Source organism: Cystoisospora suis (assembly GCF_002600585.1).
Source record: "Cystoisospora suis strain Wien I chromosome Unknown contig_813, whole genome shotgun sequence".
In the NCBI taxonomy this organism is placed as follows: Eukaryota; Apicomplexa; class Conoidasida; order Eucoccidiorida; family Sarcocystidae; genus Cystoisospora; species Cystoisospora suis.
In genome coordinates, this window is record NW_027153614.1 from 63829 (window position 1) to 78949 (window position 15121).

Genomic DNA, 15121 nt, shown 5'->3' on the forward strand with positions numbered 1-15121 from the left:
ATGTGCATGAGGTGGAGAAAAGTGAAAACAAAAAGCCGATTTAGCTCTTCTAGTGCTTTTGAAACGAAGTGCACTAATACCAGTTGATACGAAGGCTCACTTGAAAGTCTTCCGGTCCACTCGTCAGCAAAAGTATCTGCCGAGTCAAGAGCTAGTGCCGCTCGGCAAGCCGAGCAGTGTGCTCATCTGTCTATGCCCTGCTACATGCGCATAATGGCCGTCCTATCTTCCTTCCTTCATCATTCTCTGTCCTTCCTCTCTGCAGACATACTTACTTTCGGTGTCCGGTCCTGAGGGCGCTGGCATTCGGAGTCGTGCGCGCTCCAGGAAGCCTCTAAATGAGGGCAGGGAACGTTAGGGTGTGCTCCTTTGGCCTCGGGAAATGTCTCCCAGTTTTACAGTTGTCACATTCTCCTGCGCGTCTGCCTACAAGCTTCTGCCCGGCGTCCGGTTGAGTCGGGGGCCACCGCTTCTGACATTCCAGAAAAAGCACACGAGACATGTTTCTCACTTGACCTGCTGACCCTTCAGGTGCAGGCGGACGGACCTCTACGCGAAAGTCGCTTTTGAAACGAGCCCATATTCCTCAGCTCAGTTTCGGCGTTCCAAGCGAAGTCTTTTTCAACGGGTTCAGGAGCCCATAGGCGGCGTGTAGATTGTTGAATGGTACTCTTGGTGACACTTGGGACTCAGCCGCCTGTACACATTCGAAACAATCACTCGCATACACTTCTCTTTTCACATCGCTCCCTCGCACGTTTCTCTTTTTCTCCTCCTTCTCTTTGAATCGGTCTGCACAGTCCCCAGATGTAGCGGCTTCTTGCTGGCGGCTTTTCCTCTTCCCACACAGTTTTCTGTCTTCCCTTCTTTACTCGGTTCTCAGTACTTCCCCTCTCCCTCCGTTTTCTCGGGAATCCCTTCTTCGTTTCCGGTTCTAGTTCACGTCTAACGGAGCAAGTAGCCTCCCGTCGCAGCTCTAGCGTTTAGCTGTCTGGCGAAGGCCGGCCATCACGATATTCCTGCAGCTGCCTCATCAGAACTTCCGCCACTTGGCCTAGCAAGAGCATCTGTCGATCTGGCCAGCTCAACAAGATCAATCGAGTCTCTTTCGGTGGCGCTGTCTTTAACTGTTTCCCTAGTATACACTGCACACAATGCTTGCTCCTGTGCTTTCATGCAGTCTCGACTCTTTGAGACCGAGGAGACCCGGGGCCTCGCAACGAGGTCGCCGCTAAGCGATCTTTCCTCGTGACAGGTTTCTCGATTCTTATCGTCTGTTGGCTCAAGCCTATCGTCTTCGTCTGACCTGCTGCGTCTTTTGTCCAAGCTTCCGCAAGCATATGCTCTTGCTCTGTGTGGGTGTCTACGCTGGGTATTCCTTATGTAGGTTTTTTTGGTGCTTCTATACTCCATACTATTTTTGACGTCTACCCTAGTAGCCTACATCTGTACTTTTTTCCCTTCTCCGTGTAGAGGTGCGTGAAGCAGTTTCCTTCCCCGTTCTGAAGGAGCGCCACATCTCTCTAGATGCGTATCAGAGATCACTTTTCCGTACTAGGAGATGGGACGGAAAAAGTGGAAGAAATCGAAGAAAGACAAGTCTCCTGGACGTTCAGACGGGTCGCGAGATAATTCCCCCTCACGAGGCTCCGATTCTGACCATGGGGACTCACCAGTTCAAGGTAACGAGCTTACTAAATCATCCATGATGTAACTCTTCCCAAACAGATGTAGTTCAGTTCTGTTTTACGGCCCATTCATCCCGCTTCGCGACTTTACTGTCATTTTCATATAACACGCCTAGGAGCGCGTCGTATGCACAGAGGAGGTCTCTCGGTCAGTGTTTAGTGTTCCGTACACTTTCACTATTGTGTCTGTCAAGCTTCTTGGAGGGGTGGGTGCAGACGTAACTGCTAGATAAGAAGGGAGCGATCTGTGTCTCTTCTCCCGACAAGACAGTATGCGCCGTTAGTTGTAGGTGCCGTTCCATGGTCAAAAGAAAAGAAAATAATCATGGGGGCTTCATAAAAGGTGGAGGGCGCGTGACTGCAGTCCAGCTCGGTAGTTTGTTACTGCAGACTTAGCCGCACTCCTGCGTGAAGCGGTGACGATGATTCAACAGTTTTTACGGGTTAGCTTCTTTGTCTCATACGTTCACGCAAATAGGTACTGAGCAATCCGTTGTTTTTGAGAAACGTGATACGTACTTCTGCAAGTAGCATGGCATCTGCTTATTCATAAGTGGAGAGTCGATCCACAACGAGCAGTCTGCCCGCATGCAATAAAACGGACTAGTGTATAGAACATTCAGGCTGAGACAACGCGAGGCGGTGACGATGAGTGACAATCGTATGACTCAACAGCAGGCCATTCTTTCTTGAGTGGTACAAAGAAGGCCGGTGTTCTGTTTCTGTTCATCCTCTTTCCTCTTGTATTGTTCCTCTCTATCGTGCATGCTGTGGGTATCTGATTGTGTGTTTTTTTGCAGAGTCTCCACCAGCGCCCCAAGAAGCTCCCCAACAGGATCAAGGTCAGGAGGATGGTGGCGTGACGAAACCCCCTAGTGATGTTCCTATGTTTTCGCCTCTCCCTCTTCTTGGGCCGGGGCAACCTCCCACTGGACAAGCTTCGGGTCCTCCTGCCGCTGTCGCTCCGTCCGGATACGATCCGCAGCATCAGTTGCTTCAGCAGCTCCTGTTTCACCAGCAGCTTCTTCAACAACAGCTCCTTCAACAGCAAGAACAATTGCAACGACAATGGAGAGAACAACGGGAATGGCAAGTAGAGCAAGAGAAGCTTCATGCCGAGCGACTTCTAAGGCTGCAGAAACGAGAAGAGTATCTGGATCCACGAGCGACCAGGGAGGCGGAAGCAGGGGAAGCTAGCAACCAGGGCACCCTGACAAGACGGGAAGACGGAGAAAATGAGCCAAAAACGGATGTGGCTCAGGGGACCCGCGAGAAGGAACAAGATGAAGGGCAGGACGTGAGGAAGGCGAGGCGGCAGAGCGAGGACGCTGCGGGTGCCTCACCCCCAGTGGTTGATCAAGTCGAGTCTGAGAAGGCCTTGCAAGAACAGGGACCAAGGACACAAGGCAAAGAAGTCTCCCAAGGAGAGGAGGGAGAAACAAAGCAACCGGGGAGCGAACAGAAGTCACAGGAGCGTGATACAGAAGTAAGGAGGGAAGTCGAGGAAAAGAGAGACCCTGAGAAGACGCTGACAGAAAAAAGAGAGAAAGAGACTACAAAAGCAGAGGAAGAAGGAAGGATGCTAACAAGGCTCAAGTTCACTGTCGCCTATTCTTCTTCTTTTGAAGAGCCTTACCTACCTGCTCACCTTACTCCGATAGGATGTAAAACCAACGGAAAAGGATGGAGATCAGCCCCGTACGTGATTGGCTTGGGTGTCCCCGCTAGTACAGAAAAGCTCCGGCTGCATTAGTAACTACGACAGACGTGTTGCATAGCTTTTCCGGACAGACGGGATCTAACAGCTCACTTGTCGTCGCTCCCGTAGCAGGTGTCCGTGTTTACCCTACCCCTCGTCTTCTTCCGTCGGCTGCAAGACAGCTCTGTAGGTCGGTTGGTCTCCTTCAGTTCCGCCTGTGTACCTGAAGTCATGCCTTCTGCTGCAGTTTTCCCTCTTTGCATTCCGTACGCTTTCTCACTCCATGTGAAAGCAACGCCAGTGAATAGGAAACATCAGAGGTCCCGCATCTTAGAACCCCGTCAGCAAACGCCACGGAAAACAAGGATTGATGAGTCTGTGAACAATTGTTTTTTTGGAGGGGGAGGGTAGGTCATTTTTCGTCGTCGTCATCCTTTCCTCTGCTGGGGAGTCGTTTATGCATCCGAGCGATGGGCATGGTGGACCGTGTGTTGATTCTTTCCCTCTGCGCACTGGTGACGAATGTCTCTCAACCTCACAAGGGTAGCGCGCCCGCTTGGGGGTACAAAGGCGCGTGTAGATCTCTGCAGGGAGAGGCAAAGACTAGATAAACGTGGTGGGGCTTTCAAGAAAGTTGATTGCTTTTCACACGTATTCCTGATATCACGGAAGTACATCTATATTAACATGACTTTTTGTCTCCCCAGTCTTCCTGCACTAAGGCATCAGCTCGTTACAGAAGCCTCCGAATCAGTCGTCTGCTGAACAATGAAAGACACCTGTCTTTTCCCCTTTTATCTTGGCAGACGTGTTTACCTCATTCTCTGGGCGTGGGTTGCTCGCATGTGGCTTGAGGCGCCTCGGGAAATCACAGTCTTTGTGTTGTAGCTGATTGACTTTCTTGTAGTCGAAGTAGTTTATCGATGCGCCTGTCCTGTCTCAAGTGTGAAAAAGAGGGTTCTTCTGTTTGGTTTGTATGCGAGCGAGTCGCTCCTCGCTGTTAGTCTCGCATCGGTCGTCTTTCTCGACGATGAAGAGCCTCCCTTGCGAGAAGCTTATGACGCTTCTAAAGTATCTTTGTATGCTGCCTTGTTTGTACCTAGTTCGTGTTGACAAGCCGAGTGTGCGCGATCTCTTGTCTCTCCTGTCTTTCTTGGTACGGCTCAGGAGTTGTTCCTACCCTCAGGAGATTGGCTTGGCGCTTGCAGGCTTTTCACAGCTCAAGTTTCTTCAGCTTTTATCCCATGAGTCTCTCATTGCAAGGAAAGTTGAGATTGTACGTCTCTGAAGAGCGAAAGGGGGAAGATGCTTCTGACATAGGGATTTTCGTCCAAAGCGGTCTCTGTTCGTCGCCTCTTTCTCTCTGTGTCCTTGTGTACTAATTCGAGATACAGGCAGACCAACATTGTCCGTGTTTGTTCACGTGGGCGTGTTCCACTCGCTCCTCGTTACCCAGGAAGATTTCTTCCTATCTTCGCTTTGCCGCTCGCGTCCCTGCACTATCCGACCCTAGTGGTTTCTGTTGTTTGCGCCTATTCTTACCAAAGCACATTCCATGTGAATTCGTTAAGCGCATGCCAATGCGAGAAGCGAGTCTCGCTTCTCGTCAGTGCAAGAGCTGCCATCGGCTTGAATGCGCCGATCTCTGTATGGCGTTTGATTAGAGAGTTTCGTCTCCTTCGATCAGGGGCGACTCCCGAACCCTGTAGACATGCTCAAGATATTCAGTCGTAGAAGTCTTCAGATGTGTATACATGCATCTAATGGTCCCAGGGAGACATCTGTATGTTTTTTGCTTTGACTGTTGAGGAGAGTCTTGGGTTGTCCGGGATGAGTTAAGCACTTCTGACCGGACTGCCAGTGCCATGTACTGCTTGCAGTGGGTGGCCGCGCCTCCTTCCTTGCCGCCCTTCTGGTCCTCCAATTCTTTGTCTCCCCCTCCACCTTCACCAGCCCTAACTGAAGCCTATCGTCGAGCGTCCTTCACTCGCCTTGGCTACCTTAGACTGAGCTCGAACGAAGCTTCCAAGCACCGGGCCCGCGAGCTGAAGAGCGTCAATTTCCCAGAGTTTATTGATACTCTCTTCATCAAACTTCTTCTTCTTTCTCCTCACAGCCTTCCGGAACTCAATCCCCACCAGCAGGTTGTAAGTCGATACTTCATCAAGAACACCATGGCGTGGTATCTTCTTAGAGGATTAACTCAGCTCTTGTGGGGTTTCGCGTGAGGATTCAAGTGATGTCCATCGAGGATGCCACTGAAGGAAAGAACGGAAAGGGTGATGCGGTACACAAGTGCGGGGAGGCGTCATGTCCTCCTTCTCACACTAGGCCTTCTGTTAGTTCCGTACTTTGTTCAAGACTATTGTTTGGCTACATCAGCAATGGGGCTCTGTGTGGAAGATTTCCGGTAGTTCAGGCAGCTACCTATCTTCCGCCGCTATACTTTTCGGGGCTTTCTTTCAGTCCTCGTGGTGTGGTTACATATATATACACCGTAGAACACGCGCTGACATCTCTACAGTCCTATGCGGTTGGCTTGGCCCGTAGATCTACCAGCACGCAATCCTAAAGAAGGAGAGCTTGGAAAACTTCCGTCGCACCGTGGGGTACACGGTGCTGCCTTCATGTTGAGCGGAGCTGTGTTGTATTTGCCACTATTAGAGCTTGATTGCTCTGAACTGCCTCGGACTGCCTTATCCAAGTCGCCCGCCGCTACCGCCTCATCTGCCAACACTGCCGGACTTGAACAGAGAGGAAGAAGAACTCTTGCAAGAAGAATTTCTCAAACAGCAAGGCATTCCCGCCTCTCGGGGCACTCCCACCTACCTGAACAATTTCCAGGCTTTGATGACGAGAGTAAGCTTGAAGCGAAGCAGGAGAACAATACAGCAAAGAGATACTGAGGTATCTTTGTGCTACCAAGGGTACAGGTCTGAAGCAGCAATCAAAAATGGCGATAGAAAGAAGCATTGTAAGGGGCGTTGGTAGTTCGTGCCCGTCTGTTTTCAATCCCACCAGGAACAACCTCTTTGTAAATCAGATTGCGCACTCGGGAAAAGCGCTCTCCGGTCTTTATCCGTCCAACACCCTTTTGTCCTGTCTCGACAAGTGTGCTCTACTACTCCTACCTGGGTATCCCCGTGTATAAATGCCCGCCTTATACAACCCCGCCTCGAGCGCTCATTATACATGAGTATGGATGGGATACGCGTTACGCAACAGCAGTAGGATACTTCTCCTGTAAAGAACTTCTGCGCTTCCTCTCTCTGGCTTCTTCACTTGCGTTGCGCCTTTCACTCCTGAATCTCTGTGTGGCGTGTTCTCGGGCCCCCTGGATTTGATAGTATTGATGTTGCCTTGCTTTCGCGCTGCGCCGTCTCCCTCTCTCCATCTGTTTCAGCACGCTGGTCAGCAGTGTGGGCCCGGAGCTGTAAGGTCGCGCGCTACGAACCGGAACACCTACACCCACGGCTGCCCTGGGGCATCGTCACCTCACCGTCACCATCAACGCCACAGTCATCACGAAGATACAGGAAAGGGCCACGCTTTTGGTCGGCGAGTACCTTTAAGCGCCTACTTAAAGGAACAAGGAGATTTGTTGGTGAAAGCGAAGCAAAGGTTCGTGCAAGAGGAGAATTTCGCAGCCGCGGCCTTGGCGCTTAAAGCCATGGAGAGGTTGAGAGAAATGAAGCCGCAAGTCGACGAGCTTGAGGCATTTGAACAGTAAGTGAAAGTTCAAGGTAGGAGGGTATGAGCTACAACCGACAACTACCTAGAGCTACTATGAACTCAACCAAGGGAATCCGGGTAGGGGTGTACTTCATCTTTGACAAATAAATCCATGCGTGTGTAGACACATCGAGATGGGAAAAGTATTGACGGCATGTAGCTACTACGACTTACGCACACCGGTAGACCCCGGCAGTGCTGACAGGGCGGCGCGTTCCTCTTGGGTTGTTGCATAAAGCTAGGCAAGAAAACTTACCTAAGCCCGAGGTTTCGCAACTTGTCTGTAGCCACACCATAGACAGCGGAGACTTCGTGGTCTTCCGGGTGTCTATGCTTTGCAGGGCGTTGCTCTCAATGAGTATTGAGAAACTTTCTTGAACAAACTGTGCTTAGAAAAATATTACTGGTTTTGAGATGTCTCTCCACGAGCATCCGAGATTCCTGTGGCCACGGCCCTGTACAAACAGGCGGCAGAAAATGGGCGACCTCTCAGCAGCAAAAGTATCTCTCTAAGCGACTTCTTCTGAGTGGTTGGTCTCCCAAGTGCCTCATTTTCTTGGCGTGTGAAGCTGCTAGAAGGCTCGCCTGAAGCAATATAACATCTTCTCTTTTCCACTTCTCTGCCACGGGACTGAGCCTCCTAATTCAATAATGAGATGTGTCGCACTTCCGTTGTGTGGTCTTACACAAGCTTCCTGTCCCCCCCGTTAGGCGCGCCCAGCAGCCTTGCGAAGCACGCGTGGCGGTTCTGCGAGCAACCTGCGCAGTCGTGCGAGACTTTGGCGTGGTGATTTGCTTCTTTTTCTGCTTTCTGCCAGAGAAGCTGTGAGGCGCGAGGACTTTGAGAAGGCCGCGATGTTGAAGAAGCAGCTTTTGTCCTGGCAGCTGTGTATCAAGAAAACTGTTGCTGCAGCACTCTGTCTCTCGACAGATCAAATGCGTCAAGATGAGAAAAGAGAAGAGCAAGCTTTGCTTCGAGATAGGCAGCTCCTCGCTCATCTCGACCAGAAGGTACTACTAGAGCTGGGTTTGTCCGAGCTTCCACTTCGCATTACGCAGTCAAAGCACCCGAGTTCGACACTCTTCAGCAATAGTGAGGCAGTTCACTCGCTCTTGTCATAAAGCCGTAAGGACAGCTTGTACGGAAGGAAGAGTCGAGAAAAAGGGGCTGCTCTCTAATGTCAGCGATCGGCTTCTTTTATAGAGTTTCCGTACATTCTTAACATTAAGAGCGACGAGGCGTGCTTAAGCGGAGACGGAAACGCCAAAGATAAGAGACGTGAACAAGGACGTGGGACAGCACAACGTGGACAGAGAATTTTGGAGGACAGGGGAGGTTTCCGTAACATCACTCCTTCGCCTCCCCATATGTTGCCTCCCGCATGCAGTGGCATGGATGGACTTCGCGGCTCTCCTCGTCTTCTTCATCTTCTCGTTTTTTACTCCTTGCGCAGCTCTGCTAACCCGTTAGCAATCCCCGAAGCGGCCTGTCCGGGAGACGTAGGGACATGCTTCTTAGCACTACAGGGACATCAGTTCAAGTCGTGAATCCACAAGCTGGAGTTCTACTATGCTTTGTTTTGTCTTTCTTTTTTTCCGTATATTCTCTTTGAAAGCTGCCCCAGTCAACCCCGAGTTCTCTCGTCGCTCCGAAGTTCATGGATATGCTTCAGAATACTCAGCCGCTTCCCTGTCCGTGCGAGTCTCCTGAACCGTTGGGCACCTCGCCAGTGAATGATGAGAGTTTGAAACAGGAGCCCGAAAAGCCAGAAGAGCCGTCTGCCCCTGTATTCATAGCCCCTGACGACCTTCCTATTCGACCGATGAAACTTGAGCAGCAGAGGCAGCTGATGATGCTTCGAGACAGCGATGAAAATATAAAGACAATGCTCCGAGTCACTCCAGTAAAGGTTCGCGAGGGAGACTGAGGCAACGAGAAAGCGGGGCTGGGGGGGGGGCTTGTATCTGAGAAACGCCGCTCATTCAACAGTCGCTTGTGTCGTTGGAATGTGCGTTTTGTGAGCGGCAGCTAACTTGGCTCAGTTCAAGCGTGCAAATGCGTGGCTTTCGTCTCAGTTCCGAGTTCTTCTGCTAAGCTTTTCGTACAAATAACCTATGTGTCGCACACCTCTTTCATTTTTGTGGAGTGTTCAACGACTAATGCAGGTGCCGAAAGCAGGAGTACGCTGACTAGCCACTAGGAGTGTATCGGTCCCACGTGCACTTGAGAACCTGACTGTTCACCGATCTGTGTGTCCACCTTCTTAGCCGACAGCACGAATGTGTGCCCTTCCACGGAAGGCTCGACCGCCGTATATGAAGAAACCACCCGCTTGCACAGTTCTGCCTCTGTTCTGTAGGCCTAACATCACGAATTATTCTCTTCCATCACTAGCGTTTCCCTTGTGTGGGGCCTTGATCGTGATGACCCGTTTATTTATTCTCTTCTCTTCCTGCGCAGATGCCAGTGGCTCCCGATGCTCCAGGAGGTGCAACGTCTCCTGGGAAAGAAGAAGAACTACGCCCCGAGGACGCGGAGGAAGCGGCTCCGCTGATGCCTTTCTTTCCTCCTGAGATTATTGCCGCTTTATTCTCCTCTCAAGTACAAGCTCGATCTAGCGCTCTGGAAGGCATCGTCGCCGAACTAAAAGAGCACGCAGGTAGCGGCAAGCATCCTGGGTTCCTCCACTGTCATAGCGATTCTCCGTGTGACTTCGATGAGCTCACTGCCTTTTATGAAGCAACCAGATCATTTATTGATAGTTTCTTAGTCTCCCGTAGAGTCTCGCTGCCTTGGGACACGGGCGCACTCCATCCGGTGGCCCCAGCCTGGCGTTTTCGTCTAGATCACACCTGGCTGCCTTCACCTTTTTATGTATCCGTAGTGGTCAGCGGGTAACACCTACGGGTATGATAGCTCGGGGCGAGGCGGGACGACGAGACGTCATGCTTGCTGAAGTCCCTTTCTGGAAGTCATAACAAAACCGGACAGTGCTGATTAACCAGCTTTCTGGTCACCTTCACCACCGCTGGTCTAGGTTCCTTTTATAAGCAGGACAGAAGCTCACTTTACACTGCTGTACGGGGACACAGACGTTTTGCCAGTCTCTGTAGATTCAACACAATTCAGGGGAACTCAGCGCTCTTCAAACTAAGTTCCGATTTCCTCATCTAAAGGGGACATCCGGAGTCGAAAAGGTACTCCTTTTAGCGGTGGGCATCGATTTCGTCGTTGCTCTGGACCAGGTTTGGCTATCATAATAAGATAATACGGAGACATTCATGAAGCGTTCATATAGCTTGTACACTGAAACTCTGATGCCTATCGTGCCGTACGTGAAGACCTGCGCCGGCGAAAGAGTAGAGTGGCAAATTCCAAACTACATAGCGCTAGCTGGACTGGACGGCGAAGGGTGACGCTTCTCCGACACAAACAGCCAAGACAGGAAATTTCGCGTTTTCGGAGGAGCTTTTGTACATCCGCTCATGCAAGACTGACCGCTGGCTTAGATTTCAAAGCTACACAGCATGCCTCCGGCGTGTCTTTTCTTTCTTAAGCAGACGAGATCACGGGGAATCTCTTCCTCGCTCTCTGTGTCGTTATGCGTCGCGCCTTCAAAGACAAAATTCTGAAGGTGAGCTGGTGAGAGAAAGAAGATTAGTCCAAGCTCGGTTCATTTGCCCACATGAGAGAGTGCCCAAAAGAGCAGACTAGGTTAGCCAATGCATCATGCTTCACGAACGCAAAAAGGCAGCTGCTTGGTAGTTGTTGAGAGAGCTGCGTTAGCATCTTGGCTGTGCTGAGAATTGAAGAGGATACACTTCGGGTACCATATGCAGTGATGTGGGACTGCCGACGTCGGTTCTCAGCAGGTTTCCTGAAGAGCAGACTGGCAAGTCTTCCATGTGGTATTTTCTGCTTTCAACTGCTTGTTTTCTCCTGCTGCTTTCAGGTCTTCCTGGGTGGCGCGCAGCTCCTAGCTCTTTTTCTTGATGCCCCTGCTCTCCAGCCACGTCACTTTCTCTCTCCTCAGTTTCGTCCTGTACTCCATGAGCTGTGTCTGCGAGTAGGGGATGTGATATCTGATCGTGCTTGTAGACTTCTTCTCCAACTGTGCAGCGCACGGCCAGAGCTGAAAGATGAATTCGCAAGGGAAATCTTTGATCGACTTGTTCTCGCATCTAAATCTGTAGCAGGCGGCGTGAATAGCAAGGCAGGTGGAGGGGGTGGTAGCCCTTTGATTGGCGCAGGACGAGGTATAGGAGGATCCGGCGCCGGAGAGAAAAATTTCAAGACTCGAGCAGGTTCAGGAGGAGGCCCGTATCTAGAGACAAAGCTCTCGAATTCTGGAAGGGCATTAGGCGTCCCCGGGAAAGGAAGTGGTGACGGAGGAGTAGTAGCCAACGGTGGAGGACTAGGAGGCGCGGCTGCGCATCAACACAAGTAATGCATCAAGAAGCTATTAGCAATCCTGTTTTATTCCTCACGTGCTTTTTTTCCAGAATACATTTATCAATGCAACAATATCCATTCTGCAAATCGCTACATGCGCACACCGTCGAATCAAACACGAGACGATCAAGGGCTACTGCAGCGTGCGCATACGGCATCCTGAAAGGATTGTTGGCAGTTAGGCGGATCATCATGATTCACGACTGGAACTGCTGGTTTTTTGTGTATCTATGAGCAGACAAAACAATAGTGCGGAAACTAAGAAGCCTACCATCAAAAGGAAAAAAAGCGGCTCTTTTGGCGACGTGATTATAGGAAGTCTAGATACTGCAGTAGCGACCGATCCTTGTGACAGTCACATCTCCATGCTGGACCATGTACGTATACCGAAAGGTGATCCACAGAAAATGAGTATTATGAGATTGCCTTCCCCACTGTCTTTGTAGCGCGAAACGATATGCATACGTGCGACGTTTTAAGGTGCGCTGTTTTTTTGTCGTCAGGACGACAGCACAGCTTCTACATCTTCTCGCATCGTTGCTCGCGGCGCATTCCATCATTCAGCCTCTCTCCCCGCAGGGTCTGCCGCTCATGCCTCTCCTCAATGTCCTAGGAGGATGTTTTCAATCGCCCTCTGGAGATACTCGAGCCGCTGCTGTTCGTGTGACGGCTCTCCTGTTGATGCAAGTTCCGCACCCGGCAACTCAAGCAAAAGTAAATCAGTTCGTAGAGACACTGAGACCTAAACAGAAGGAGGTAAGACGCGACGGCGGGAGTCACTAGAACATACTCCGAATTGCGGGAATGTCAGGCAGATGTAATGCTAAAATCTCAGTCTAAACGGTGTTCTCGCAAACTTGGTGAGTCGTTTACATTGTGTAAGCGGGTGGGACGTGACGTTTCGATGACACCGAAGATGCTCATCTTCTTCGGTGACTTACCCCACGACACTAAATCGGATGTCGGCAGAGGAGTAGCCGCCTCCCCGGTCTAGAGAAGATACAAGCGGATCTTCGTAAATGATTATGAAGTGCCGGCGTCTGGCTTGCCCCGGAGTCACCATTAACCTCTCTAATTGATGTTGCAAGGAGGGAAGCACCTGCGTGTTGCGTTTTTCTTCTGTAAGCCGGACAGAGCGCCCATTACGGGAACTGAGACAGGAAGCCGTCTTTCTCTCCATCGTCAGGCCCTAGGGTATACCCCTCCCGTGCTTAGTCACGACTCGCGATGCAACTAGATACAGAGAGACGGCAAAGACACCAAAGATACTAGGAAATCATGAGGTGCAGTCATCTGGTGGAACACCACCTAGTGCAGAACGTTGCTTTTCTGTGGGGCTTGAGAGAGAGGAAAAGATCAAAAAAGAAAGGAAAAAGGAGTATCTCGTTTCGCCGTGTAGGTCAATTCTGATGACCATTTGATTTGTGTTGTGTTTCTTTCGTCATCTACCGCCACGCCATACACTTATTCCCTGGGTAGATGGTCATGGCCGATCTAGAGCGCCTGCGACAACTAGGAAATGAGCCTCCTGGTGACTTCTCTGGAGGAAGTGGACCCATACAGTTCAGAGCGGGTGGACCGCACTTTCCGGTCTCTACACCGCCCCCTCGCTCCACACGAGGGTCGACACCGGTCAGCACTGGCGGAGGAACAGGGGGGGGAAAGAACGCGAAGAAAGCAGTCCAGGGACGGAATAAGCCGCAGGAAGGTCGGCGCAGCGATGTTCCAAGTCGGACTGGCGTAGACAGTGAGACGGCGAAAAAGGACGAGAACGAGGTAACACGTTCAGGGAGTTCCCTCCTTGGCATGCTGTACCTCGGCCCTGCGACGGTGTCGACATTCTTTGCAGTCGGCATTCTTGCATTCTTGCGACACCGGTGAACTCCATCCGGTGCTCGAAGAACACAGGCGCCGCTGTGCGCCCGCGCACATACCGATGTACCTATGTGTGCACTAGTCTACTCTTACAAAACAAGATCGTAGAACCCTCTCAGACTGAGATGTATGCGGTAGGGGAAAATCCTTTTTACTCGCCTGACCGGAGCACTGCCAGCGCACGTGGTCTCGTTTTCGCTAACTCGTACTGTAGGAAACTGTCGATTCCCAGTAAAAATTTCTTGGTTACATCTTTGAGTGGGTAGAACGTCTGTCGGTAGTCGTACCTCGGTAGCCAAGACCACATGCATCCGTGCTGAATGCGATCTGGCAAATTGTTGAACAGCGTCCTCCGTTGTGACGGCGCCCTCAGCACCAGTTCTTCGTAGAATCTCATATAGACCATGGTCACGGGTATGCTTGTGAATGTTTAGAGACAGGAGAGAGACTTTTTGCTTGTGCTCTAAATTTCAGTCGCTTGGCCCAGCATGTGAGTTTTGCTTGAAACGCTCTCCTGAGTTCGCGTCGAGGTCTGCTGGAGGGGGCTTGGAACGGCATCTTCTGCTGAAGTGTCCTATGCTCGCCCCATGTCCGTACTGCCGTAACATCATCGAGGTGAGTTCAATGGATATACCGACTTACCATCCGCATCGCTGGAGTTCTGACTAGGTAATTCTGTCTAATTCTTCTAGCTATCTGTCTGTATCGGCCCTCCTCTTTCTGTCTTCCAGTAAAACCAAGAGGCTTTCGAATCTGTCCTCTCTTTCCCAACGTAGTGTTTCTCCCGTGTCGACGTACTTTCGAAAGTTCTGCTCACCGAGATCTTGGTTCTTCTGACTTTGCCCCCCGTATCCTTTTCTTGCCAAATATTCGTGCTCTTTCCGTGTATGAGCGGAGGTGAGTTGTCGTCTCTGAACTGGATCTGACGTCATGAATTCGATCTCATACCAAAAGCTGCGGAACGGCCTTCGCAGCTCGCTCTCCGTCAATACTCGTCAGCAGTTTGAGACACACCAAAAGGTTAGAGGCGCATGGGCGCTATAGTCAGGAACACTATGGAGCGCATTTTGTTATTGCCGGTGTCCTTGTGCAGATGCAATTTTCAAATTGGTGTCTATCCATGCCGTAGAATGTGGGGACGACAGTGTTTCTGTATATCGTTTTACAGGTCTCAAACCTACCAAACCACGTCCTTGCGGAATGTTCGGAGACGAAGGCCTACGTCCGATGTGATAATTGCCGGATAGTCTTGCTGGCAACGCAGCTCCCGAGTCACAAGCAATATGCGTGCAAAGGTACCCCTATTCTTAGGTGTCCCCCTCCTGGCAGCGCGCGTTCGAAGTATAAAGTTACAAGAACTTCAGCGCCAAGTCTTTGTGTGTACGTGTTCGGCGGAGTATACATAGTAGAGGCTGACGTTCAGATTCTCTCTTTCTCTGCCTCTTACGGTGAACCCTGAGAGGCCTGGAGCGAAAAACTGTTGCTAGTCCGGGTTCCACAGTGATTGTGCGTTCGGTTGCGCTGGTGTGTTGGTGCGCAGCTCCCCCAGATCCAGACTCTCAACACTGCTATTTCTGTAGAGAACTCATCCCTCCCTCAGTTACAGCCTGGAGAGAGCATCTCCTTTTCGACTGTCCTGCGAACCCTCGACGCCCGCCACACGGCACGTGAACT

The 15121-nt window shown here is 51.0% G+C and overlaps 1 protein-coding gene across 1 annotated transcript; it reads left to right on the forward strand.

Annotated features, from left to right (window-relative positions):
• The first annotated feature begins 67 nt into the window (after window positions 1–67).
• Window positions 68–15005, forward strand: CSUI_001961 (uncharacterized protein). The gene is made up of 15 exons (XM_068062164.1): window positions 68–1682; window positions 2489–3573; window positions 4555–4663; window positions 5268–5534; window positions 6052–6246; window positions 6791–7113; window positions 7938–9029; window positions 9581–9779; window positions 10678–10754; window positions 11073–11567; window positions 12076–12328; window positions 13052–13348; window positions 13922–14062; window positions 14616–14742; window positions 14988–15005. Exons 1-2 carry the CDS (start codon window positions 1562–1564, stop codon window positions 3439–3441), a joined length of 1074 nt encoding a protein of 357 aa, XP_067925861.1. The 5' UTR covers window positions 68–1561; the 3' UTR covers window positions 3442–3573; window positions 4555–4663; window positions 5268–5534; window positions 6052–6246; window positions 6791–7113; window positions 7938–9029; window positions 9581–9779; window positions 10678–10754; window positions 11073–11567; window positions 12076–12328; window positions 13052–13348; window positions 13922–14062; window positions 14616–14742; window positions 14988–15005.
• Window positions 15006–15121: the final 116 nt, after the last annotated feature.

What these genes read in the sequence shown, in the direction of transcription:
- CSUI_001961 (XM_068062164.1), top strand. Translation starts at nt 1,562, where the DNA reads ATGGGACGGAAAAAGTGGAAGAAATCGAAGAAAGACAAGTCTCCTGGA. An exon ending in TGGGGACTCACCAGTTCAAG is followed by an intron (nt 1,683 to 2,488) that starts GTAACGAGCTTA and finishes GTTTTTTTGCAG; the next exon opens with AGTCTCCACCAGCGCCCCAA.